The sequence below is a fragment of the Antennarius striatus genome, chromosome 2 (genome assembly GCF_040054535.1).
Source record: "Antennarius striatus isolate MH-2024 chromosome 2, ASM4005453v1, whole genome shotgun sequence".
Taxonomy (NCBI): Eukaryota; Metazoa; Chordata; class Actinopteri; order Lophiiformes; family Antennariidae; genus Antennarius; species Antennarius striatus.
In genome coordinates this window covers 8,493,166-8,520,716 of record NC_090777.1, presented here as the reverse complement: position 1 = coordinate 8,520,716, position 27,551 = coordinate 8,493,166, and the positions used below count along the sequence as shown (strand labels likewise).

The window sequence follows — 27,551 nt, the reverse complement described above, 5'->3', positions numbered from 1 at the left end:
GTGAATTGCTGCTCAAGTCGATGTGTAAGTTCTAAGTCCGTTGCACTCACGGTAAAAATACGGAAGAATAGTTTATTAATTTATTTTATTTAGGTGCGATCCGGTGGGGGGAGAAGGACACGTCAGCAGCTGAGAATGAAGTATAAAAACATCGTTCACACAGGTCAGACTTCATCATCTCGTTAGGGATCCTCCTCATCCTCATTATGTTTGATATTGATATTAAGTGGACGTTTGACTGTTCGGTTGTTTCATCCCCAACATAATGCTCTTTTCACGCACATAAAAAAAGAAAGAAATTAACAAGAAATTGAAGAAAACAAAGGTGGGATAATATTTTATGTTACTGATTGTTCTCTTCCCATTCTGGTGGAATACAGAGTGACATTTATCCTCTACTGAAGTATTAACAGATTCTCATCCCTTTTTAAAGTTTCAAGTTTCAAGTTTATTTATTTTTATATAGCCCAGATTCACAAGCAATGTCTCAAAGGGCTTTACAATCTGCACATGGACGATATCCCTCTGACCTTTTTGCACTGCAAGCAGTGCGACCCTCGCATCGGATAAGGAACAACTCCCCCCAGAAACCCTTTTAACAGGGGAAAAAATGGATGGGAGAAACCTCAGGAAGACTGCAGAGGAGGGACCCCTCTTCCAGGAGTGGACAGACGAAGCAATAGATACCGCATGTACAGATTAACAACACAATAATAATAACAGTAACAATAACAGTAACAATAAATGTATAACAAAGGCATGCCGATCCATCCAGTAGAGCGAGTCACCACCAGCCGATGAAGCACACAGAGGTCACCGATTGCTGAGGATCCACCACTCTGAGGACAGACCAAACAGTGCCTAAGTCATTCAGCTCAAAAAAGTTAAAGTCAAGGTTACTCTGGCAAAACCCCAAAACCACAGCAGAACCAAATGAGGCAGAACCAGCACTCCCCTAGTGGATGGTGAAACAGGACCACTGTACAGCTTGTGCTATCGCCAGCCATGGAAGCAGACAGAGGTAGCCGATTGCCGATGATCCACCACACAAAGGCCTGTGAGAGAGAACAGCAGAAGAAGGAAGAGAAACAGAGATAGCAGAGATAGCAGGGGCGAGAGTGGTGCTAGAGGGACCAGAATAGCAGAGAATTAATGGGAGGCAGGGGCCTAACTAAGAAATCCTATGACTCGTCGGCAGGACTAGGCTAAACCTAAACATTGAGACCGCCATCCCCGATATTACTTATATGTTAGGTCGAACAGATATGTTTTGAGTCTAGATTTAAAGACATTTACAGATTCAGACTGTCTAATATTTATAGGGAGGTTATTCCACAAGAAAGGGGCACGATAGGAGAAGGCCCTCTGGCCAGCTGACTTCTTTTTAAATCTAGGAACACACAAGAGACCAGTATTCTGAGAGCGGAGAGCCCTAGTCGGCGTATAAGGTTTAACAAGATCAGACAGATAGGTTGGTGCAAGCCCATTAAGGCTTTTGTATGTTAGTAAGAGTACCTTAAAATCGGATCTAACATGAATCGGGAGCCAGTGTAATGCAGCCAAAACTGGGGTGATATGGTCAAATTTCCTAGTTTTAGTTAATATTCTTGCTGCTGTGTTCTGAACCATCTGAAGGCCCCTAGTTCTAGACCGAGGCAACCCTGATAACAGAACATTACAATAGTCAAGTCTAGAGGACACAAAGGCATGAATCAAAATTTCTGCATCAGCCATGGCTAAAGAGGACCTAATTTTGGAAATATTACGTAGATGAAAGAAGGCGATCTTTGTCACCTCTTTAATATGCTTGTCAAAGGCAAGAGTCGAATCTAACGTTACTCCTAGGTTCTTGACTGTTGAACTATGGGTTATAAGACAGTTATCTACAGATATTGTTAGGTTTTGAAATTGGTTACTATGTCGTGCAGGGCCAATGATTAACATTTCAGTTTTGTCTGGGTTTAGGAGCAGGAAATTACTGGACATCCAACTATTCACAGCAGAAAGACAGGCCTCTAGTTTACTCAATTCAGATCGATCATCTGCTTTTATAGGCATATAAAGTTGTGTGTCATCCGCATAACAGTGGAAACCTATTCCAAAGCTGCGTATAATTTGACCAAGAGGTGCAACATACAGGGAGAATAGTAGAGGACCAAGGACAGACCCCTGAGGTACGCCATATTTGACGTCGGAGAAGGCAGAAGTTTTATTATTGTAGGAGACACATTGTGTCCTATCAGATAGATAAGATTTTAACCAAGCCAGAGCTAACTCACAGACACCAAACTGTCTCTCCAGTCGGTCAAGGAGTATACAGTGATCTATAGTATCAAATGCTGCACTAAGATCCAAAAGAAGGAGAACAGAAGTGGTATCAGAGTCCAGATTTAATAGGAGATCATTCACAACTTTGGTAAGTGCTGTTTCAGTGGAATGGCGGGCCCGAAAAGCTGATTGGAATGGTTCGAAAAGACCGCTTAATGATAAATAATCTAAGAGCTGTTGAGATACTACCCTTTCTAGTATTTTAGATAAGAATGGAAAACTGATAAAGAGAACTTTCCGACAGGATATGGCAGGACATCTGAACGCGATACAACAAAAATTAAAATCTCTGTGAATTAGAAACTCCATCAAGGGGCTCCTCGTCAAACGGACATGACATGTTTACCTCTGAAATATGGAGTTATTTATTAAACCTTACTTCGGTCAAACTCCCCATCTCACAGAACCAGGAAATGAAGCCGCACGAGCGGCGGTGAAAGGGGGCGGAGTCAGAGGAAACCCTGGGTTTGTGGAATGAAACCTGCTCCCGACCAGGTTAAGTTCAGAGAGTCTGTTACTGTGGTAACAAACCTAGAGGTTAACTTTACCTCGCGTTATGAAACAGGTCAGGGTTAAGTTACCTCCCTTTGTGAAAATGAAAGCCCTGGTTTTCCCTGATTTCAGGGTTGACTCACCCTGGTTGTCCACTAAACTTGCTTTTTGAACGGCCCCACGTCACGAAGCGGGGGTAATGACCCCGGTGTACAACCTGTGGTTCTGGGTTGCTTTACCCTGAACTTGGAAACCCAGGGTTTTCGGTTTCACAAGTGCTTCTCGGGGTTAGTTTTTGTAACCCAGGGTAAGTTGACCCACAGTTTAACAGGCGCGACGCCACTTTAAAAAGCCATCATCAATGGAGCCCAGATTCGACGAGTCACCATGACGATGGATGAGACGCGCTCCGCATTACTTTACGCAGTTGAAGTGCAGATTGTAATCTACGTGTATGAAGACTTAGAGGACATGTTATGAAAGAGGAACAGCGTTGCAGCTGTAAAGAAGAGAGAGATGACTTTAAACTGCTGCTCAAGTCGATTTGTACGTCTAAACGTAGTCCGTGGGACTCACGGTACAATTACGGAGGTAAACGGCTTGAATAATAGTTTATTAAATTATTTTATTAGATGCGATCCAGCGGAGGAGAAGCGCACATGTCAACAGCTGAGAACGAAGTTTAAAAACATCGTTCACACAGGTCAGACTTCTGCATCATCTCGTTAGGGATCCTCTTCCTCATTATAACATAATGACATTGTACTGTAAATAATAAGTGGACTTTAGGCTTTTCAGCTGTTTTATCGCCAAGAGAATGCTACTGTCACACACATAAATGTGCTCTCATCTATAGGCATTCCATGTTTAATTCTCTGTGTCTTTTAGTCAAATAATACATAATCGATAAAAAGAAAAAGAAATTAACAGGAAATTGCAGAAAAGCAAGGTGGTTAAATATTTTCTGTTACCGATTGTTCCTATTGCTTAACATTCTGGTGCAATACAGAGTGACATTTAGCCTCCACTGAAGGATCAACACTTTCTCATCTTTTTTTAACAGAACAAGCTGGACAGTCCGTCACATCCAATGTACAGGTAGACGCTCAGTGAACACCAGCGGTTCTTTCTGTGGAATTCATATGCAACTGTATGTTTTGATGTCCTCCTCATGTATTTCCAGCTATTTGTTACAGAAGTTTATTCAATTCGCTTTCTATGAAATACAGACAACAGATAAAAAATGGTTTCTTTGGACCTCCAGATTAGGAGGGCAGATTTGAACATACAAATACAACGTTAGAGGTGGGTGTTGTTCACAAGTGAATCATGTTGAATATTAGAATGTTCACCACTAAAATGATCTAAGAAATAACTTTGTATTTATAGGTAATAAAGATGACCAAATGAAATGTATATTGTATGTTTTTATTGCCTACTGTGGTGATGGTGAGTCTGAAGTGTCTGAGTCTGAAATGATTCTGGCAGATGGAGTCACTGCTCTCTCACCCTGGATAGCTGGCAGGTGGACGGGGTCATCATCAAGGTGTTCAGTTTGTGGGGTAGGGTGCTGTTCTCCTCTGATAGCGGCAATACTACTATGAAGAACAGAACTGCATCACAGGTCCTCTCAGGAATCATCCTGAGGTGTCATAGACACTGGAAACGGCCTTTCAGCAGGCCTATGGTCATCTCCACCCAGGCTCTCGTCCTGCGGTGAACCCATGTGAAGTTCTATTGGGGACCTGGGTTAGGAAGGGGTCAGCAGCCTCGGCTGGGCATGGGTAACCCCTGTCCCCCAGAAAACAACCATCAGACTCCTGTGATGGAAAGTAGATTCATTAGAGTGGATTAAACGATGGAGACAAGTGAATTATTGTGCTAATCTTTAGTTACTGTATTAGTCTGTTGCTCAGGTGAGACTCATCATACACCTGTGAGTCAGGAACCGATCAGGACCGCTCCGTCTCCACATCAGTATGCTATGCTTGCTCTGGAGGGTTCTGTTGGGTGTCTGTCTGTTAAAGCTCTTTGAAATGTCTGCTGATGTGATTAGGCACTATACAAATAAAGGTGGAAAATGTAGTTTGCAGCATCACATGTGATCTGGACAGATGTTAGTTTATCTATGATGCAGTCTTTAACGTGTAGAAACAGTAGTCAATGTACTTGTACCTGCATATATTTGTTGTGAATGGACATCCTCTTCACATCATCGCCTTCATTATGTGAGGGAGCCTTGATGGGAATGTGGGTACCATCTATGGCAGCAAGTTACATCTGGACATCCGAAAGAAATTAATGTCTGGGATTGCAGCACAATATCATTAAGAGAACGTACTTTCAAATTAATCAGATTTCTACATCATTCACCTACAATCCTGTGGAACCCCTCCTTGATGATCCTGATGGGTTTCTCTCCAGGGAAATAGAAAAACTGGGGTAAAAGTTTAAAGGCGAGGCGCACTGAGCACCATAACGTCTTTCTTATCCTTTTAAAACTTTTCTGGACATATCCCCGACATTTTTGTTAGCGTGGTACCCATGGCAACTGGAGAGCGCATTGTTTACACCTGTGCCCAGCTGATCGCACTGTGCCCAGCTGTGCCGCTGCCCAGAGTGAGACCAGACAGGAGGAGCCGAGGAGAAGGTGTCGGGGCTGCAGAGCTGGGGCAAAGCTGAAAGCAAAGCTGAAGGCGAAGCAGATGAGGTTTCATCCAGCAGTGTCGGCCATCATTACGGGGAATGTGATGTCTATGGGGACTAAGGCGGATGAGCTCGCCGCGCTGATTAAAACCCAGAGGGAGTATCATGAGTGTAGCGTGATGTGTTTCAAGGAGACATGGCTGCACTTGCACATCCCGGACTACATTGTGGCAGTACGCAGCTTCAGTATTATTTGCAAGGACAGAGACGTTATTAGCAGCGGCAAGAAGAAGGGAGGAGGGATTGGACTATATTTTAGTGAGAAGTGGCGCAATCCGGGACACTTGCACGTGAAGGAACGTCTTTGCAGCCCGGACATTGAGCTGCTTGCTGTGGGAATGCGGCCATATTACCTGCCTCGGGAGTTCACGTCAGCCGTTTTAATTCTAACCTACATCCCCCCATCAGCTGACGCATGTGACTGCGTGTGACGTTGTTACAGCCTTAGCTCATCTGTGCATATTGTATATCCCTCTGCAACCCTGCCTCTGAGCTGTTGGCCCTGCTCTGGGATGCTCCGCCCTCCGTCGTCAGTGCCAGGTGTGGTGTCTCTGGGACTCCTGGCCAAGCCCATCTCCTGATTGGTGTGGCGTCTCCTTGATTAGCCCAAGCCCTGCCTCTTCACCTAGGATGGCATTGGTTAGCCTAAACGGCTTCACCAGATATTCATAATGTCCTGTAGGGGTGTTGAAGGCTGTCTTCCACTCATCCCCCTCTCGGATCTGCACCAGATGGTAGGCGTTGCGGAGATCCAGCTAGGTGTATACGGTGGCCCCTTGGAGCAGCTCAAAAGCTGAGGCGATGAGGGGGAGAGGATAGCGGTTCTTCACCGTGATGTCGTGCAGACCTTGGTAGTCGATGCACGGCCTCAGAGACCCATCCTTCTTGTCGGCGAAGAAAAAACCTGTGTCAGCAGGTGACGAGGATGGTCGAATGATTCCGGCAGCCAGGGCTTCGCTGATGTAGGTCTCCATGGCCTCCCTTTCAGGTGTGGACAGCGAGTAAAGGCGGCCCTTGGGAGGTACAGAGCCGGGAAGGAGGTTGATGGCGCAGTCGTAGGGCCGATGTGGGGGTAGAGAGGTGGCCCTCGCCTTACTGGACACCTCCCAGAAGTCGTGGTAGACAGAGGGCACCATGGAGAGATCAGGGATGGAACAAGGGCTGGCAGACGGCATGGGGGGCCCCCGCCGGGGTGAGGCAGATCTGCTGACAGGAGGGACTCCATCCCAGTATGGACCCTGTGGACCAGTCTGTATGGGAGTTGTGGCGTTGAAGCCAGGGGTAGCCGAGGATGAGGGGAAGATTGGGAGACCTCAGGATATGAAACCGGATGGTTTCATGGTGTGTACCTGACAAGAGCAAAGAGATGGGGGAAGTCTGATGGGTGACATTTCCCAGGATATGAACGTCCAGAGCACTGGCCGGCATGGGGCGAGGGAGAGGATCTTGGCTGATGTCCAGTTGACGGGCGAGTTCCTCGTCCATCAGGTTGACGTCTGCCCCAGAGTCGATGAAGGTGGCAAGGGTGTGGGACCCCCTTACCAACAGGAGCTGGATGTGAAACAGAGGTCGTGGGCTAGGGTTCTGGGACCGGCTCAGCAGAATGCCCCCTTCTACTGCTGAGCCCTTCCATTTTGCTGGACACCGGGAGACAAAATGGCCGGCTTGGCCACAGTAGAGGCAGGGATTTCCCCGGCATCGTTGTTCTCGTTCCTATGGCGTAAGGCTGGTTCACCCCACCTGCATGGGCTCCACCCCCCCATGCATAGGTTCAGAAGGGGGGACAGGAGTGGCTGGGACCTTATGTGATCAGGCAGAAGGCCGGTGATCACCTCTCTCACGGCGTTGTTCCCTCCTCCTCACCTGTATCCGCCTGTCCAGGCTCGTAGTCAGCTCAATGAGTCCATCCAGGGAATTGGGGAGGTCGAACAGAACCAGCTCATCCTTCACGTAAGGAGCCAGCCCGTTTACGAAGGCGTCACATTGGGCAGCAGCATTCCAGTCACTGAGACGAGCCCGGGTTCTGAAGTCTATGGCGTAATCAGAAACTGTCTGATCCCCCTGCCTCTGACTCATGAGTCCCCCTGCTGCATCTGGACCCAGGGAAAAGGGTGTGAACACCTTGCAAAGCTCCTCAGAGAATGCTTGGAATGTGGCGCAGACGGGCATGTCTCTCTCCCACTCTGCCGTCCCCCACAGATGTGCTCTACCAGTGAGGTGATTGATGGCTAAGGCGACTCTAGCCCCCTCCGTGGCGAAGGTATGGGCAAACAGGATTGACCAGTTCGTCAAAAAAGGATTGCAACCCTCAAGATCTCTATCGTAGCGCTCTGGCGCCCCCACCCGGGGCTCAGATGTGGAGATTGATGCTGGCCCAGGGGTGGGAACCAGAGAGGCTGGAACTGGGACAGAAGCAGCGTGTTGCACCATGGAAGCTGCCATCTGCTGTACCTGGGCGGCTAGCGAGGTTAGCGCTTGTTCCAGGGATGACGCTGACTGACGAGCCTCTGCCGCGTTGGAGGCTAACAGAGCCTCATGCTGCTGAGGGGGGGGCAGTGGTGTCTGCTGGGTCCATTTCTGGCCAGATTGTACTGAAACGGGTGTGGTTTGGACCCAAATGCAGTACACAGGCGCACTGGAACAGTTAGTAGTGACCTTTATTATCACCAAGAAGATGAGCAGGACGCTCTGCATTCTGGAGAGCCGGCTGCACGTGCTGTGAGGCCGACGAGGAGTGAGCTGAAGAGAGGTCGGAGACAGGCGGGGGGTCGTAGCCAGGTGAGCAGTCAGCGAAGATAGAGGCAACGTTGGGGAGCAGGCAGGAGAGGAGACGAGGCCATGCAGAGGAGTCAAAACCAGATGAGCAGGGAGATACCAGAGACACTGAGGCATAGCACAAGGTCAGGCACAGAAGGCTGGTGAGTTTACCGGGAGGCAGACGAGGATGGCAGGTCAGGGACAGGCAGAGTCGACACCGGGAGATCAGACAGGGAATGAACCCTGGAAAGTCTCGCATGATGCTGAAGAACAATCTGGCAAGGAGTGAAGGTGCTGGAGAGACTATATGCAGGCCTGATTGCAGTGATCTGCAGCAGGTGAGCAGAGTGGGATGGTGCGGTAGGCGTGGCCGGCAGGTAGAGTGGAGCAGAGGGAGGGAGAGTGGCAAAATACTGCAGCAGTGGGACAGGAGGGGAACGAGAGGCAGGGACTGTGACAGTTTAAGGATAGGGGTTAGGGTTAGCGTTAGAATTAGGGGCTAGGGTTAGGCTTAGGGGTCAGGGTTAGGGTTAGGGGGTTCAGGTTATGGTTAGGGGGTTAGGGTAGGGTCAGGGATTAAGGTTATGGTTAGTGGTTAGGGTTGGGTTTAGGGTTAGGGGGTAGGGAATAGGGTTAGGGTTAGGGTTATGGGTTAAAGTTAGAGTTTAGGGTTGAGGGTTAGGGCGAGGGATTAGGGTTAGGGCTACGGTTATGGTTAGGGTAGGGTAAGGTTAGGGCTAGGATTAGGGTTGGGGTTTATTTATTTATTTATTTATTTATTTATTTATTTATTTATTTATTCAGTTTATTTTCTTCTTTCCAGGCATGTTATTAAAACAGATTTTACATTCATCATTGTTGAAACATCGGCAACATCACCCGAAAAGAAAAAAAAGGGTTGACGGGTAGAAGCCATTGGCTTGTGAAGTTCCCGTCCCCTAAATAAACAACATCTCTCTCATTACAGCACATTGTCAATTAATACATACTTTGCATGTCACAATTCAAATTCAATTATTTTATTCTGATACGCTGTTGTTTTGATCCATCCATTTAGTCCAATAGGCGTGCGTCTTTGCACAGCTCTTTATCAGTTCTTGAGAAGAGTCCTAATTTTGTTATTGTTCATTTTGTTATTCTTTTCAAGCGTTGTTTCTGGTCAGATTATTTATTAATCGCCGTTGGAAAGATTTGCTTTGTGTGGCTGAGTAGTTGTTGTTGCTTCCTGTGCCTTCCACACTCCTAATCACTTGCGTCAGCATCACGGTTTCTGGTCTTCACATCCATACGTTTTCCCCATTTCTCCAGCTTCTCCAGCTTTTGGGTGATATCCTCCTTGAGCCGAGCATTGGACTCCTCATGCCGGTCACTCATCCTGGCTATGGCTTCATTCAGCATGATGGCCATAGCCTCCTTATACACCCTGGCCGTTGCCTCTGCTGCTCGGTCAGTATCCTCTTGTTTTTAAGTGCTTTTTTAAAGGCAGTTAGCATTCCCACACTCCTAATTTCATAATCCAGTCTATTCCAAAGTTTGACACCAGTGAACGATAATGAAAATGTTTTTAGTGTTGTTCTTGCTTTTTTCTGTACAAATGCTTTGTTTTCTCTTAGTTGGTAATCAGATTCATTAATCTGTACTTGTGATTGGATATTTTGTGGTAACTTGTTATTGGTTGCTTTATACATAAGTTGTACAGTTTTATAGCTGATGATATCATGTATTTTCAGTAGTTTAGATTTAATAAATAATTGGTTTGTATGAGCTCTATAATGTTCATTGTGAATAATTCTCAAGGCTCTTTTCTGGTTCAATAATAAGGGTTGCAAGCCACTTTTATATGTGTTTCCCCATACTTCAGCACAGTAGTTCAGATAGGGCAAGATTAGTGCACAATATATTATATGGAGCGCCTTTTGATTTAGGAATTTTTGAGTTCTCCAGAGTATGGATACACTTCTGGTGACTTTATTTGCAGTTGTCTTAGGTGAGGTTTCCAATTTAGCATCTCGTCAATAATCACTCCTAGCATTTTAAATTCATTAACCCGTTCAATATTTATATCATTCACCTTAATATTAATTTTGTGTTTGCAGCTTTTCTTCCCAAATAACATGTACTTAGTTTTTGTTAGATTCAAGGATAATTTGTTTATATCAAACCATAATTGCATCTTGGCTAATTCCTCATTGACTGTTTGGGCTAGTTTATTTATATCATGTCCTTTGCAAAGGTTGTTTGTATAATCCGCAAAAAGTATCATTTTAATTATCTTTGAGACCTTACATAAATCATTTATGTAGAGTATAAATAATTTTGGACCCAACACTGACCCCTGTGGCACCCCACACACAATGTCTAATGTTTTTGATGTTGTCCCGCCCAGAGTAACATATTGAGACCTCTCACGTAAATAACTCTTTATCCAATTTAGTACTGTACCCCTAAATCCAAATCGTTCTATTTTCTCACTTAAAATTTTGTGATCAATTGTGTCAAAAGCTTTTTTAAGGTCAATAAAGATTCCTATAGAGTACATCTTTTGATCTATGGCATCAGTAATAAGTTCTATTGTTTCTGTCAGCGCTAACGCAGTGGAATGCTCCTTTCTGAAGCCGTACTGACTACAGTCAAGGAGATTGTGCTTTGTTATAAATTTGTCCAGTCTGTTGTTGAAAAGCTTCTCTAGGATTTTTGATAACTGTGGTAATATTGAAACAGGTCTGTAGTTTGTAAATTCACAAGCATCCCCATTTTTATATATCGGAACCACTTTAGCAATCTTCATTTTGTCAGGAAAAACCCCAGTTTGAAATGACAGATTACATATGTGTGTAAATGGTTGCAGAATTCCATCCAGTATGTCCTTAATTAGCTTCATATCAAATCCATTGACATCAGTAGAAGTTTTTGCTACGCATTGACTGACCAGGTGTCTTATCTCTGTGTCCTTCACTGGCGCCAGAAACATTGAGTTTGGGTTCCTTTCTTCAATGTCATCCAAATAATCCCAGTGTGAATGTTTGGGCCTGTTCTTGACACACAGTTTGTTTCCAGTCATAGTTGGTAAATATTGGGAGGTGATCACTTATGTCATTGATCAGTAGGCCGCTCATAGTTTCACTGAGCATAATATTAGTGAAAATATTATCTATCAAGGTGGCACTATGAGTAGTTATTCTACTTGGTTTAGTAATTAAAGGCTGTAGACCAAATGTGTACATCATATTTATGAAGCTTTCAGTTTGTGCGTTATTGTTGGGGTTTAACAGATCAATGTTGATATCACCACATAAAAACACATGTTTGTGATTGATTTTCGAGAGTAAATTTCCCACACATTCAGTAAAATCTTCTATTTTAGAATCATGTGTTCTGTAGACACAACTTACAACAATATTTTTACCTTTTTTCACAAACACTTCCACAGTTACACATTCCATTATATTATCAACAGATATCGACACATTTTTTAGAGTCTCAAATTTAATAATATTATCAATAAACAGGGCAGCTCCCCCTCCTCCTTTGTTCCTCCTGTTCACACAAGTCATGTTGTATCCCTCCACCTGGAAATCCATACCTTTGTTTTCATTAATCCAAGTTTCTGTCATAGCGATGATTTTAAATAGATTATCAAACTGGTTTAGGTAATACTTAATGCGTCCAAAATTGGTGTATAGACTCCTGCTGTTGAAGTGAATTATTGAAAGCTGGCCAATAGGTTGAAACTTTTTGTTGTATTGCTCCTGGGTGTGATATCCATTATTTCTCATTGTATCTTTGTAAAAATTGTTATCGGGTCAATGATTCCATTTGGGTCACACAGGGTATAATCCACAAAGTGATCGGTTTTCAATTCCTGATTATCTTGATCAGCGATTCTCTGTATCAGATCTTTCATTTCTTCAGACAGTGCAGAGATGGTTGTTCTCGGCTGTGTTGAAGTTACAGAGGTTTTCTCTTTGGTCATACCTTATTGGTTGAATTTCTCCAATTCCTCCACATTTTTGATCACCATTGTTTTCATCTGCTCCGCATAAAGCCCCTTTGTTTTGATGAAGATCTTGCAGTTGTTGGTCCAAGTGTTTTCAATCAGCCCATTCTTCTTCAGCTGTCGAGCTCTTTTAGCGATATCAGCATTCTTTTTGGTGAGGTTCTCGTTGATGTAGACGTCTTTTCCTCTCAGTTTAGGGCCTTGTTTCAGAAGAGCAATTTTGGACTTGCGGTTGTAGAACTTTATCAGCACTGCAGGTGGTCTCCTACCTCCAGATGGTAGTGGGTGACATGTCTCAATCTGGTCCGGCTCGATGTTAATCTCCAGGTTCTTCAGTTGAGTAATCACCTGTTGTTCCACCGACTCATAATCAGTGCATGTCACGGCATGAGCATAATTTCTTGGCTTAAGTTTGATACCGGTGATGATCACATCATTTATTCGAATGCTTTGTTCAAATTCCTCCATTCTTTGTTGTCCTTGTTCTGCTCCTTTCTGTATTTTTTCCATTTCATCCTCCACTTTTTGCAAGTGGTTGATTATCAGTTGCAGCTTGTCTTCCAGCTTCTTATCAAGTTCACTGTTGAACTTATCGAAGTCACTCCTGAGCTGGTCCACAGTGCGGGTTAGCGCCTCCAACCCAGAGACCATTCGTGTCAGGGTTTTATTTTCATGTTCATTCTCAGACTCCTCAGATTTCCCTTTTCCTTTTGGCATTTTGAAGGAGTCAGTGAGAGTTAATGCGTGTTTATCCAGAACGAGTTCAAGAGAGATAGCAAAGTTAGCAACAACGAGAGACAGAAGAAAAGATGTCTGCTCTCATTGAAAGCCGGAAGCCGGAGCCGGTTTAGGGATAGGGTAAGGGGTTAGGGTTCGGATTGGTGTTGGGGTTGGGATTAGGGTTAAGGTTAGGGGTTAGCGTTAGGATTTAGGGTTAGGGGTAGGGTTAGGGGTTGGGCTTGGGTTGGGGTTAGGGTAGGGTTAGGGGTTTAGGGCTAGTGTTAGCGGGTTAGGGTTAGGGTTAATAATAATACATTTTATTTAAAGGCACCTTTCTCGACACTCAAGGTCACCGTACAAGATTTCACAAAGTCCATTTTACAACCAACAAATAAATAATAAATCAAATCAGTACAATGACCTATAGATTTCAGCTGGAATATGCAGACTTAAATAAATGTGTTTTTAGTTGTGATTTGAAATGGGGGAGTGAATCGATATTTCTAAGTTAGGGTGGTAGTGAGTTCCAGAGATGGGGAACAGAGCGGCTGAATGCTCTGCACCCCATGGTAGTGAGACAGGCTGAAGGGACAGACAGGTGCAAGGAGGAGGAAGATCTGAGGGAGCGTGAGGGAGTGGTAGCATGAAGAAGATAAGAGAGATATGGTGGGGCAAGGTTGTGGATGGCCTTGAAAGTGAGGAGAAGAATTTTAAAGTGGATTCGGAACTGGACCGGAAGCCAGTGAAGCTGTTGAAGGACAGGAGTGATGTGGTGAATGGAGGGGGTTCACGTTATGATGCGGGCAGCTTAATTCTGGACCAGTTGTAGTTTATGAAGGGATTTCTGAGGGAGCCCAAATAGCAGAGAATTGCAATAGTCAAGTCGAGAGGTGACAAGACTATGGACAAGAATGGCAGTAGTGTGGGGCGTGAGGGAGGGGCGGAGACGAATGATATTGCATAGGTGGAAGTAGCCAGACTTGGTGATGTTGCTGATGTGTCAATGGAAGGATAATGTGCTGTCAAGGATGACATCCAGACTCTTAACCTGGGGAGAAGGTGAGACGGTGGAATCATCAATTATGAGAGAAAAGCTGTCCGTTTTGGAAATGGTGGATTTGGCACCAATGAGGAGGACCTCGGTTTTATTGTTGTTTAATTTAAGGAAGTTTAGGGTGAACCAGATTTTTATTTCAGAGATGCAATCAATAAGGGAGGTGGGCAGAAGAGTGGACGAGGGTTTAGTGGTGAGGTAGAGCTAGGTGTCATCAGCATAACAGTGGAAATGAATGTTGAGTTTACAAAAAATATTGCCAAGGGGAAGGAGGTATGATGAAAAGAAGGGGCCCCAGGATTGAACTCTGGGATACGCTTGAAATGACAGGGGTGGGGGAGGATTTAACGGACTTGAGTTGAATGAACTGAGTGCGGCCAGAAAGGTAAGATGAAAACCAGGCTAATGAGTGTGGCTGATGCCATAGAAGATAGTCTGTTGAGGATAGTGGAATGACAGATGGTATCAAAGGCTACACTCAGGTCAAGGAGGACAAGGATGGTGAGGAATCCAAAATAAGCTGCGGTAAGAAGATCATTGGTGATTTTATTGAGAGCAGTTTCAGTGCTGTGGAGTGGGCGGAAACCAGACTGGAACTGTTCATACAGGTCATTGTGTGAGAGGTGAGAATGAAGTTGGGAGGCAACTGTCTTTTCAAGAATTTTGGAAATGAAAGGTAGATTGGAGATGGGACGGAAGTTGTTCAAGTCAGAGGTGTCGGCGCGAGGTTTTTCCATTATTGGGGTGATGGCAGCAGTTTTGAAGGAAGTAGGGACAGTTCCAGTGGTGAGAGAGCAGTGAATGATGGCACAGATAAGAGGGATCAAGGAGGGTAGACAGGCTTTAACTGTCACACCCCGCTCCTGTGGTTTTCCTCTCATCTGTCCAGCTCTACCTGCCTGCCACTCCCACCTCATCAGTGCAACTACCTTCACCTGTGTTTCCTTACCTGATTATAACCTGCCTGTTCAGTATATATACCCTCTCACTCCTCTCAGTCTATGCCAGATTGTCTTTGTGTCGACCCTGCCTGTCTTCGACCCGTCTTCCTCGTCTCTGCCCCGGTAATCTGACCAGCCTTCTGTCTTTGACTGCCCTGCCTGCTCGTTCCTTGTCTGCTACCTGTCAGCTGGGATTCCTGTTTGCTGAGACTGTTTTTCTGGGCTATTGCTGCCATTCCGTGCAAAGCTTCAGAATAAACTGTTGGACTATTCCTGCTCTAGTCTCAGTCTGTGCTGTACTTGGGTCCTACCTCAGACCTGTTACATTAACAAATTGTGTGGGTAAGCGTTCCAGTTGACAGGTGGATGTCTTAGCATTTCTGATGAAGTTTGTTATTTCTGAGGTAGTAGGTAACTGGAAGGAAGGTAAAGATTGTAAAGGCATGTGAGAGTCGGCTGGGATGCTGAGGTGAGGGATGGATCCAAGATGTTGGTGGATGTTTTTGATTTTGTCAAAAACATTTAGGTGGATATTTGTGATTTTGTCATTAAAGAAGGTCATGATAGAGTTGCAGAAAGAGGTTGTGTTCAGGTGAGGGGGTAGAGAGTGTCCTGAGGTTTGGGGATGTTATTGAGTAGGGAGAACAGTGTCTTTGAGTTTCCGTTATTGGCTGTGAATACTGGTGAAGTATTGGGTTTTGGTGTTGGCAATGGCCTCCTTGTAGCTTAAGACATGGTTATTGTATAATTCTTTATGGATAGTAAGACCAGTTTTCCTGTAAAGTCGTTCAAGTTGCCGAGCTTGGGCTTTCTTGAAACGAAGATCGGAGGTGAACCAGGGAGTAGAGATGGAGAAAGAGACAGATCTGGTTTTTAATGGAGCAAGAGAATTTAGGAGATTCTTGTTGTAATAGGAAACCAGATCATCAGGGGTAGATAGGTTGTGGATTTCTGGGGGGTACAAGGAATGGATACTTCAGCTGAGCGTGGCAGGGTTTATGTTCTTTATGTTCCGGAATGAAATGAGACGTGGTGTTTTAGAAGAGGAGAAGGTGAGTTTTACAGTAAATGAAAGAAGAAAGTGGTGAGTTATGGGGAGTGCATCGGCTGTAATGTCAAGAGGGGAGACATCAGAGCAGCAAATTAGTTCCAGAATGTGTCCTTTTGAATGTGTGGGAATAGTGGTATGTTGCCGACATCCAAAACTCTCCATACAGGTCGTGAAGTCTTTGGTAAGAGGCAGATCGATTTTTCCATGTGGATGTTGAAATCACCTAGCAGTATTATGTTTGGTGAGAGAGAAGATAGGTGGGTGAGGAAGGCAGCAAAGTCATTTAAAAAGTCACAGTTCAGTTTAGGGGGGTGGTAGACTGTGGCAATGATGGTAGGAGTGGGACCAGATGTAGATTCAAATGAGTAGAAGGCAGGTACGGACACCGACAAAACTTTCCACTTCTCACAGTAAATTATTGACCTCCTCCCCGACCTGAGCCACGGGGTCGACAGGTGTAAACAAACCCACAGGAGTGGATTCGATGAGCTGAGAGAAGTTGTCGGGCTGCTGCCATGTCTTGGTTAAACAAAGAAAGTCTAGCTTACGGTCAGTGATGAGGTCTTGGATGAGTTGTCCCTTGCCCGTCAGTGAGCGGATGTTGAGCAGAGCAAAGTTGAGTGCCATGTTGTCGCAGCTGGTGGTGGAGCTAGCCGACCGAGCCAGGCGGGCTAACACAGCTGCCCAGCTGGTGGAGCGTGGAGGGCGTTGAGAGCTGGACCAGATGAACTTTATTGCTGTTGATCTGTTGTGGTGGAGATTCCGGCGAGACCCTCGGTGGATGCATCTCCGGCGGGGCTGGAAGGTGATGTCCGGGTGGAGGCGGAATGCCTCTGGTGCAGGTCAAGGCAGGCGAGAGCAGGTCAGCGGCCAAGTACTGAAGGAGAACTGTCACTGGCAGGTGAACAGGCAAAAGAAAGAGCCATGCACAGACGAACGAGATGTACATTCCACCAGCCCACATTGTGGACGAGGACTGAGGCAGAGTTGATGTTCATGTAACGCCATGTGAGGCTCACGTCAGGAGAGAACAGGTGAGCCAGAAATGAGGACTCACACAGACAGTTGTGCTGGCAGATCGTGGGAGAATTCCAAATGAAGGGTATTACTCGATTAGATAAAATCATGAAACAAGAAAAGGTAGTCTGGGGGGAATTAAAGTTGGTTCGTAGCTGTGAGCAGCGGCAGCCAGTTGCACCAGCGTTCACTCGTCAGCCATCTGACGAGTGAACGAGTGAAGGGTAGGGTTAGGATTAAGGGTTGGGGGGTTAGGTTTAGGGTTAGGGGTTAGGGCTAGGGTGAGAGTTAGGGGTTAGGATTAGGGTTTAGATTTAGGGTTAGAGGGTTAGGGTTGGGGGTTAGGGTTAGTGGTTAGGGTTAGTAGGGTTAAGGATTAGGTGTTAGGGTTAGTGTTAGGGGTTAGGTTTAGGGTTAAGTTTAAACTCACAAGACAGCAGATCAGGCTTAATATTGTGTGAGCCAGGCTGGGAGGTGAGGTAAATATGAGTGTAAAATGAAAACGGCTGAGGAACAGGGCCCCCGGGCCTGGCAAGAGTTGAGCCTGCGAGTGGAACGGAGATATGATAAGGTATGATAAACAGACACTTCATTATATCAAAAGCAGCTTTAGCTGCAGGTGACCACTCAAAGGGGACCTTGATGAAAGTGAGTTTGGTTAGAGGGGTAGCAACTTTACTGTAATCCTGAATGATATTGCTGCAGAAATTTGCAAACTCAAGAAAACTTTGAAGGTCCTCTCTGGTTGTAGGAATGGGCCATTCGGCTACTGCCTCGACTTTGGCAGGATCGGTTCTGATTTGCCCCTTCTCCACAATAAAACCTAAAAAGCTCATGAAGGAATCATGAAACTCAAACTTCTCAGGCTTAACAAAGAGTCTATTTTCTAACAGCCGTATTAGAATCAGTCTGATATGCTGGATATGTTCTTGAGAAGTGCGGGAAAAAACAAAGGTATCATCAAGATAAACAAATACAAACAGATTAAGCATGTCCCGTAGGACATTATTTATCAGCGCCAGAAAAACACCTGGGGCATTGGTGTGTCCGAATGACATGACCAAATACTCAAAGTGACCAAGAAAAGTGTTAAACGCAGTCTTCCACTTTCCCCCCTCCCTGATTCAAACAAAGTGATAGGCGTTACGATGGTCCAACATACAAAAGATGGTTGCTTGGTGGAGGGGGCCAGAGGCTAAATCAATGAGTGGAAGGGGATATTTGTTCTTAATGGTAATGTCATTCAGACCCCTATAATCCATACAGGACAGAAGAGTCCTGTCCTTTTCCACGAAAAAAGAATCCCACCCCAATCAGTGACGATGAGTCCAGCAGCAAGTAAGTCCGCTATAAAGGTCTCCATGGCCTCTCTTTCGGATCTAAATAGATTATAAAGTTTACTGAAAGAGTGAGGGGCACCAGAGAACAAGTCTATTGCACAGTCATGAGGTCTGTGAAGGGGAAAAGACGAGGCGCAATCCTACACTGAGGGACCAGAGGTGAGATCCACTAGCGAAGGTAAAATTGGTGTGGGATTGACAGATACAGGAATTGTTGAATGCAAACAATGTGAGTGGCAGAACAGACTCCAGTTGGGGATAGCAGAGGAAGACCAGTCTATATGAGGGTTGTGGAGCTTTATCCAGGGGAGACATTACACTAGTGGAGCACTGGGGGAAGAAATGATGTACAGGGAAATACTTCATGATGATTACCTGACAGTAACAAGAACAAAAGGGTTGTATGATGAGTAATGCGAGCTAGAAGCCCTCCATCGAGAGCAAACACATCCTTTGGTTCACTAAAGGGCTCAGAGGGTAAGTTTGCGCGAGAGATAAAATCAAAGTCAATAAAGCTTTCATCAGAACCACAATCCACTAAAACTTGCAGAAAGGAAGAAATTTGTTCCCAGGATACAGTACATTTGAGTAGAATGCAGTTAGAGGAGGGTGACTCAGCAGATGTATGGCTCAGCAGTGCCCCTCCTGGCATTGATGAGCCTGCTCTTTTGGATTCTTTGAGCAATGAGCTCTCATGTGGCTCCCCTGACCACAGTAAATGTAGAGCCTCAGTTCAAAGCAACGTTGACACTCTGCAGGTGTTAGTCTCATCCTCCCCAAGCTGCATGGACTCCTCAGCGCTGGAAGTTGATGAAGCCAGTAGTGGAGAAACTCTGGAGGGAGGTGGCTGGAGGTGCGGTTGCTGCTGTTGAGGCGGCCTGGGTCTGGAGAGGGGAACAGGAATACTCTCCCTGGCTGCGCTTTCCCTGCATCTCTGATGGAGACGGTTATCTACACAAATTGCTAGGGAAATTTACTCATCTCAGGAAGCGGTTTCAACCCTAACAGCAAATTCGTCCTTCAATTCTTCACTTAACCTGCGAATAAAAACCCCTTGTAATGCGATCTCATTCCACCCACTCTCAGATGCGAGAATGCGGAAGTCAATGGAATACATGGAAACAGGGTCTGAGCCCTGACACAGGGAAAGGAGCCGGTTACTGGCCTCCTTTCCTTGTAAAGGATGATCAAAATCTTTCAGCATCTCAGCGGTGAACAATATAATTACTACACACAGCTGAATTAGCCAAGCAGATGCTTTATCAGACACGAAACTCATAATGAACGCTACTCTCGAAGTATCTGAAAGTTGAAGGCTTCAGGTCAAAAACAAGTGAGTACTGGTGGAGAAACTCCTGACATGACCCTAAAACTCCTGAGTACTTGACAGTATTGGGAATGAAGGGTTCCCCGGGCTGGCAGGGTATGGTGGCTTAAAGAACAGGAGCTGGAGCGTGGACTGGAGCAGTGGGCGTAGGAAGCTAAACGGCAAGCTGATCCAGACGGCTGTCGAGCTGAGTCACACTGGAGATGAGCTTGCTGAGGGAGTCCATGAATTCCTGAATAGATTTCCACGTGTACTCCAACAATGGCCCCTTGACAGGCCAAAGCCTGCCGGATACCATCAGTCCCTGTGGGGTCCATGGTAGCCAGATAATGCTGTTTGTTACGGGTTGTTTGCGCCTGGACCCCATGGAGCAGAGACTGATTCAAATGAAAAATTAATAGTTTTATTGCTCAGGCTGAAAATACAAGTGAGAAAAGAAAACCAAAAGCCGCAGAGCAAAATTGACAAAATCCACAAGCGAGGAAAAAGACAGGCAGCTGAGAGACAACTAAGTACACTAACATCACTGAAACAGGTCAAAATTATCTGGCAGCTCTTAAGAGAAGACCAGGCAGAAGAGGCTGATTAGCAGAGTGAGAACTGCTGTGCCTCGTCAGCCACTAGGAGCCCCCCTCGCCCCACTAGGAGCCCCCCTCGCCCCCTGCCACAGCCTGACTTGTCAGGAGAAAATGAGCTTAACACAAAAACAGACATACCAAGAATACAAAAAGAACAGAACTATGACACAAGAGGTACAATTATCTTTTATTTATTGTCCTCATGCTGGAAGTCTGGAGATGTGGTATTTCAGTTGTCTGTCCCCAGCCGTGGTGTGGTGTGCCCCATCTTATTTATTACAGAGTCTGGGAGAAAGACAAAAATATTGGCAGATCAATTCCACATCTCCTCTGCTACTACAAGCATCACAACTATATAACGATATAGAGATATGGATGAAACTGTCCGTTGAAGGCCCGTTACAAGAGCAATTATTAATAAGTCAAAAACCTCACAGACTGCAACATCCCCCGACACCCCTGAATTAAATTTTTTACCCTGACCTACTTGCATAGGTCAAAGCCCAAAACTAGTGCTCTGACCTACTTGCATTGATCAAAGCACTAGCTTTGATCTATGGTCTTACTCACACTGGACATCTCCCTTGTCTTTCTACCTTATCCGGTTCCTCAGTGTACCAAAGTTGAAATTTGACCTTGACCTAGTTTTCTCAAGGTCATCATCTCATTGTCATCCCCTTTGTCGCCAGAGTAATGTACTTTTTGGTTCATCTTTCATTCTGCAACGGTTGCGAAGATAATTGGTGGATATATAAACGGATGGACGGACGGAGAGACGGCCAAATGAACGAACGAACAAAAGAACACACGAACACTGACAATTACAATTCATCACTGCTTTGAAGCAGGACGTAATAAACGTGTATATAATAAGTTTGGACAGATCTTTGATGGAACTACTGACAGACATGTGAAACATGGCAAAGGGGTGCATGTAGACATCTACCTTTTTATGTCAAACCCTAATCTGCAAAGTAAGAATGGTTATCGGATTACTGATCTATAATCAACTATTAGAAATAGTTCAGAGGTGTACCTGAATGGTATAAAGTAAGATGCAGACTTAAAATGGTGGCTGGTGACAGCAGCTTCTTTTCAACCAACACCTGGCTGGTTGTCGGAGTTCCTACATGGAGAACAATGAACTCTATTCACACAGGTTCATTAGTGTGTACTATTCCTCCACTCTACCTCCTCTCTACCCTGCTGTTCTTAACATGAACAAGCTCTGCTGCGCTCCGTGGGGTTCTGGCACTGGAAAAAAGGAGGCTGTCCTCCTGCTAGACGGGAATGTGTAAACTATGCCAGCAGGCTTTATTCAAACACCTGTACACATCAGATATTACTGTATGGCAGAGTTGTCAGAAGAGCTCATTGGTTCAAATGTAAAATTTGACAGATTGCATTTAATCCATTGAATTAAGAATTCAATACAATAGAATCTTATTCATCAAACTAGAGTTGACAATTTGCTTTGTCTTTCTGACTGTAAAAAGCGTCCCAGCATTTGTTGGTTGAAGCAGAGCAGACTGTCAGTGAATCTGGGATCTGCATGCGTTCACAGGGTGTAATCTAAGAGAACCTAATCCACGTGGTTGGGAGTGCATCTCTTGCTTGTGGACACGGACAGAGGAATGTCTGAAAACATGCGCCAGGTTTATAGGCTCATTAAACCCTGCAGAGGATTCACTCCTAACATTTTTATTTTCACCATGAACTTTTTTTTAAAGGTTGCTTTTGTATCAGTAAAAATACATTAGAAGGAAAGTAGTTTGAAAGATGTCAGAATGATGTCTATCTGTAAACAAAAGTTCCACCACCTGCCTTATGTTTATTTGTCAGGTTCATATGCCAGTAGTTTTACACCCTTTCACAATCTTGGTTTTTCAGAACCGACTGAGAGTCTCTGTATCTAACATCCACTGTTGTACATCTAAAACATTTAGAGCCCTTCTGAGGGGACCCAAAGCACTGCTGTGACTCTTCTAGGGTTGACGCCAGTAAGGCTAGCAAGCTAATGTAAGATAACTGCTAGCTAACATACGTGTGTAAGTTGGTTTTGGCTCGCATCCGTTTGTATCAAACCAACAACATACTGTGTGGGTTTACTGTAGTTTAAGTATGGTTTGTGTACAAAAAAAATGTTTTGATTCATTTTACTTTATTAATGGCAATTTAACTTTTCTTTTCTTTTTGGTAGAACACCGAAATGTGAAACGCAGTAACGACATAGGGTTATAATCGTTCCTCGCCCAGTCGGGGACTCGATCCACAACCATACCGTCTGTATTACCGCATGTCTGCTCAGCTGCATGCGCCTCCCCCCGATCCACTCCACAATCCAGTCCCGAGTTTCCAGCCCAGAGCCATAGGAGTTCGAGACCCTTCGGCGCAGTAAAATCTGCTCAGGCTCCATCAACTCCGCAGCAAGTGGACCAAGACGGCCGGACCACAATATCTGAACCGGGAGCGAAGCGGTGAGAGGTGGAGAAGAACACATTGGATAGTGACAGCCTCAAACAATCATTTTGATATTATACTTGACTGGGAGACGTGTCGGTCGTGGGCATAGTAAATGATTTAAGAACTCACGCAAATTTACAGGGGATTTCTAGCATGTTAAAAAAAAAAAAAACTCCCCGAAACTTCCATTAATTGTCGTTGCTCTATTCGCATGTACTCAGACTGTTTCCTTCCGCAGGTCGTTTGGAGCCCGCGGGTCGGTACACGCGGAGATGCAAGCCCCACTGTTTGTGCTCCTCAGCGGTGAGTAGACTGCACCGGTCAGCCCGAAGTTTCTGCTTCAAAACAAACCATCAAAAGTGATCCAGTGAGTCTCCAGTTCACTGGGCAAAAGACTGGTCTCCGGTAGTCAAGCTAATCATGCATTCATGCTTAGCCTTCGGAGGTTATCTGAGTGATGGTTTCATTCTGATACTTGTTTCAGAGAGGTTTTTGCGATGTAGAACGTTTACATATCTGCCACTTAAAAGTTAATTTACTGAAATATGTTTTTGCCTACTAAACTACACTTAAGCAAGTGGAAAATAATAAAAGTCAATCAAACTTTAAACTGACATAACATTCATTTACAGAACACATTTAACATCTCTAGTTTGTTACAAACAGGGTGGAGAAAGTGCCACCATAAAATCTTTAGGCACATAGATAAGCTATCTGGTGTTCCTTTTTTGAGGACCCCTGGTGCCTTCCGGGTCTCTGGAGTCACACTTGTCGGTGTCTTTCTGTCTGTAGGGCCCCCTCTGTGGGTGGTGTTTCTCTGTTTATGGCCCTCCTAAAACAGCACAGCTGAATCCACAAATAGAGATTCCCGCATCTACACCTTCAGCACTGCTCAGACCCTCCACGATGCTTGTGTCCAAAGCTGCACATATCAGTGTGTTTATATTGTGTATATACTAATAGGATGACAGAAATTAATTAAGATCAATTTTTGATTTTTAACAAGACCACACTCAAAATACTCCAAACAATGTCTGATGGTGGCTTGTTTTTGCTAGATCTGCTGTTCTTATCTCATTTATAGCCTAAAATTGATGCTGAGTAGTTGTATTGTGCTGTCTTACTCTGCAGTACTTCTGCAGTCAAAGCACAACAAGCTTAAAATAAATACCCTTGATAAAAGAAATGTGTTCCCAGACAATGAAGACAGTGGTCTTACTGGTCCAATTGAAGTCTATTAGCACCCGGAGCGTTCCCCTACGCCCTATGCCCCCGCCTCACGCCCTATGCCAGCTGGGATAGGCTCCAGCTCCCATGACCCTCTGTGGCGGATACAGCAGAAGAAAATGGATGGGTGGATGATGAGATCCTGGCGTCATCTGACTTTTAATAATAGCTTATTCAGAATTTTAGTAGCCAGATTTTTGTCATGTAATCAACATCAGACGCTGATGACACTGAATATCTTTTTGTCACTGTGTCAGTAAAATCAGCAGGTTAAGAAATGGTTACACATTAAAGTTTAACAAATTCAGTCATTAGTATTTAATGTCACAGTAATATGACATCAAGCCATATTTTCAAGAGCTCGGGTTCGCTATGAGGTGAACCTGAGGTGGATTCTGTCTCCCATCACTTATGCAGAAAGCATCCGGAGGTAATTTTATGAGATTCTAAATTTTATTTTGTCCCTTTATTAGTTAAGTTGACTACGTATTTTTTTATGTGTATCCTTGATCTACATCAGTAATGGTACTTTGCAGCCCCTGACAACAACTGCTACGTCAGAGTGGTGTAAAAGACCTAATTTTCTAGTGTAATATTAGACAGAGCTGTGAAAGGGTCAACAATAGTTCATGTTGGAAAAGCCCACCACTACTACAGTAATATGTCACTATGAAAGGCTTCAGATTGGAGAGTTTTTGTCTTTTTCGAAACTGGTATTGCAATAAAGCTTTTTGCAGATGTGAAATAGCACAAGTAGTTCCCAAAGGTAAATAAGGACTAACTGGTTTATAAACATATCCTGGGCTTGCACTAGGAGGTAGTATGACTAAGCCACTGTGGCTCAGTGTAAAAGAATTGAGTAAGCCACAAAAAGCCACATTCTGTGTCCAAGACAGCGGCTTGCTGTAATAGCAAGTAAAACTTAAAAGTAAACATTGAGTAATACCAAGAATCAAATTTATTGAAATCAAAGTGTCTAAGTCAAAGTTAAAATGTCTTGTAGTCCAAGTAAAACTTACAAGTAAACATTGAGTAATATTTTGTATGACTGTATCTTCACATAGTGAATCCAAGTTTTATATTGTTGGGGGGGTGTAAAACCATGCTCTTCATAGGGGGGGGTCCAGGGGGCCCCCGGGAAAGGAAATTTTTATAAAATAGGGTTGTTTTCCTGCATTCTGGTGCATTCTGAGGGCAAAATCTTCTGTTCAGTTTACCTACAAAAATACACTAAAGTCAACAGTTCAAGCTGAACTATCTTTATTTCTAGCCCACTTTATGCAGGTATAAATGTGATATTCAACAATTGAAAACTTGCATTCACTATGAGAAGATACAGTCATACAAAATATTATTTAATGTTTACTTGTAAGTTTTACTTGGACTAGCATACATTTTAACTTAGACAACACCATTGGTATGCCATAGTTTAGTTGCTTTTTTTAAATTCGATAATATTATTTTTCATTTCAATTTAAAAAGGCATATAAAACAGTAAGCGAGGTTAATACACATTTACATGCATCGCTGGTTATTCCTGCCCGTCATAGAGATCAAAAGTCTAAGACTACAAAAAAGTATTGATAATATCTTTCATATACCTTCTGATCTGTCTGTCACCACTCCTACCCCCTCTCAGCATTCACCATTTGTTGTTCAATTAGAATTTAACACAAACTGTACTATAAAACACTCTATTCTCATTTTCTTTCGATCGATCGTCCTCGCCTTGTTGTACACCAATTCGCGGGTTTAGCTTCTTAAAAAAAGAATCTTTTTGTTTTTCATTTGATGAGAGGAGGTCATGACCCGAGTACTTATTTAGTGATCTGGAGCGTCCGGGTCACTTCGGCTATTTTCTTCGGTATGTTTCGGCTAAATTCCATCGGCATGCGGAAATAGCGGCGCCGGCAGAAATAACGGCGTTAGCGAGCGGCACTATTTCCGCTAGTGAGCGGTGCCAGCGGAAATAGCGGCACCAACGAGCGGCGCTAGTGAGTGGCACTAGCGAGCGAAAAAGTAGTAAGTTTTAGCTTTTTAAAAAAAAAAATAAGTACGCCACTGTGGCTACACAGTCTAAAAACCTTGTAGCCAATCTGGAATTTACTTTGCCTATGGCTAAGTGGCGAATGGCTAGTGCAAGCCCAGATATCCTGTCAAGACTGGGTAAGTCGTTCACAGCTGTTGAGCCAACAGAATCAGTAGGCAAGGCGGTGTTAGTCATCACTACTGGTTATCAACATGAATATTAATGGTCATTGGTAGCTATGAAAATCTTTGCTAGCAGAATAATGAATCGAGAAATCCATTGAAATCAATTTGAAGTAATAGTCTAGTGTAGTCTAGTCTAGTGTAGTCTAATGTAGTCTTATGTACGTATGGTCTGGTCTGCTTCAGAGTCAATAGACAAAGCATCAGTGAAGTTTTAAACCAAAATCAGGGGGAGACGTGATTCACCATTGTGTCTAATAAGTGAAGATGAACAAGTATACAGACGTACCTCGGTACTCGACCATAATCCATTCTGAGGTGGTGGTCGAGCACCGATTTGTTCGAACACCGAAACCAATTTTCCCATAAGAAATAATGGAAAGTATTTTAATCCGGGAGGGAGGGTTACTCCTTCGAAGGGGAATCCCCTTCCATGATGACGCTAGGTAACGCGCCTTCAGGGGTTTTCTCCCTTCTCTCTCTCTTCCGTGGAGGTGAATCTGGCTGGGCAGTAGCCTTCCTCTTTTCTTTAAGAAGGAACCTGTCCATTGTCAGTTGCTTCTGCCTTCTGGACCCATTATTAAGGGCTAGAGCAACACGAAAAAATTTAAATCTGGGAAAAAATACTCGAACAAACTGCGTACGTCTTACTCCGCTGGCGGTCTGAGTCGAACTGACGCTTACCCGCTGGCCGAGGAGCGCGGCCGACTCGGCTAGTCGAGTACCGAAAATCTGTTCGGGATCCGATGCATTGTCTACTCGAATTTTTGGTCGAGCACCGATTTTGTCGAGTATAGAGGCGGTCGAGTACAGAGGTATTACTGTATTAAATTTGGAGTGTGTGTCAGTGGATTATCCAGTGGATTTAAAGATAGGAAACTCCAAACTTAAGCCCGAAGGGTAGGGGTCATATCCTAACCTGCAAATCTGTGTGTGTGTGTGTCTGTGTGTGTGTGTGTGTGTGTGTGTGTGTGTGTGTGTGTGTGTGTGTGTGAGAGAGAGAGAGAGAGAGAGAGAGAGAGAGAGACGAGAGACAGAGAGAGAATGAAGGGACAGTGGCCAAACAAAATAATCTTTTTTCCAATCCGTTTCTGTTATTCTCCTGTCGGGGTAGAAGGAGGGCCTGTAGGAAGCTCAGGAAGTTGTATGTGGTTGATGTACAGATTTTTTCTTAAGCACGAATTTCATTTCGTGCAAACATTGGGTGGCTAAAGGGAACGGCACAGTTTTCTTAGGATCAAACAATCCATGTTTATATTATACTTTACAGTGTTTTCCTTTAAATTAATAAAATTAATTTTTAAAAGGAGATGTGGTTAAGTTGGGCTTAGGGAGGAAATAT

At 44.4% G+C, this 27,551-nt stretch overlaps 2 protein-coding genes and 1 long non-coding RNA gene across 3 annotated transcripts in view; 1 reads left to right on the top strand and 2 right to left on the bottom strand.

Annotated features, from left to right (window-relative positions):
• Window positions 1–489: 489 nt before the first annotated feature.
• Window positions 490–2,540, bottom strand: LOC137608999 (uncharacterized). Its single transcript, XM_068335705.1, has one exon. The coding sequence runs from the start codon at window positions 2,056–2,058 to the stop codon at window positions 1,240–1,242; it is 819 nt and encodes a 272-aa protein (XP_068191806.1). The 5' UTR covers window positions 2,059–2,540; the 3' UTR covers window positions 490–1,239.
• Window positions 2,541–20,504: 17,964 nt separating this feature from the next.
• Window positions 20,505–23,042, bottom strand: LOC137603588 (uncharacterized). Its single transcript, XR_011037302.1, has 3 exons — window positions 22,901–23,042; window positions 22,590–22,766; window positions 20,505–20,593 (listed from the first exon to the last, which is right to left on the bottom strand). It is a non-coding gene; the product is annotated as an uncharacterized lncRNA (long non-coding RNA).
• The window catches only part of lamb2 (laminin, beta 2 (laminin S)), a 93,872-nt gene continuing 88,989 nt past the window's right edge, over window positions 22,669–27,551 (top strand). The window contains exons 1-2 of the mRNA XM_068327175.1: window positions 22,669–22,785; window positions 23,010–23,074. Of these exons, the coding sequence (XP_068183276.1) occupies window positions 23,044–23,074 (31 nt within the window). The 5' untranslated portion in view covers window positions 22,669–22,785; window positions 23,010–23,043. The remainder of the gene's footprint in view (window positions 22,786–23,009; window positions 23,075–27,551) is intronic.

Excerpts from the sequence above, each read along its gene's own strand:
- LOC137608999 (XM_068335705.1), bottom strand. The coding sequence starts at position 2,058 with ATGCCTATAAAAGCAGATGATCGATCTGAATTGAGTAAACTAGAGGCC.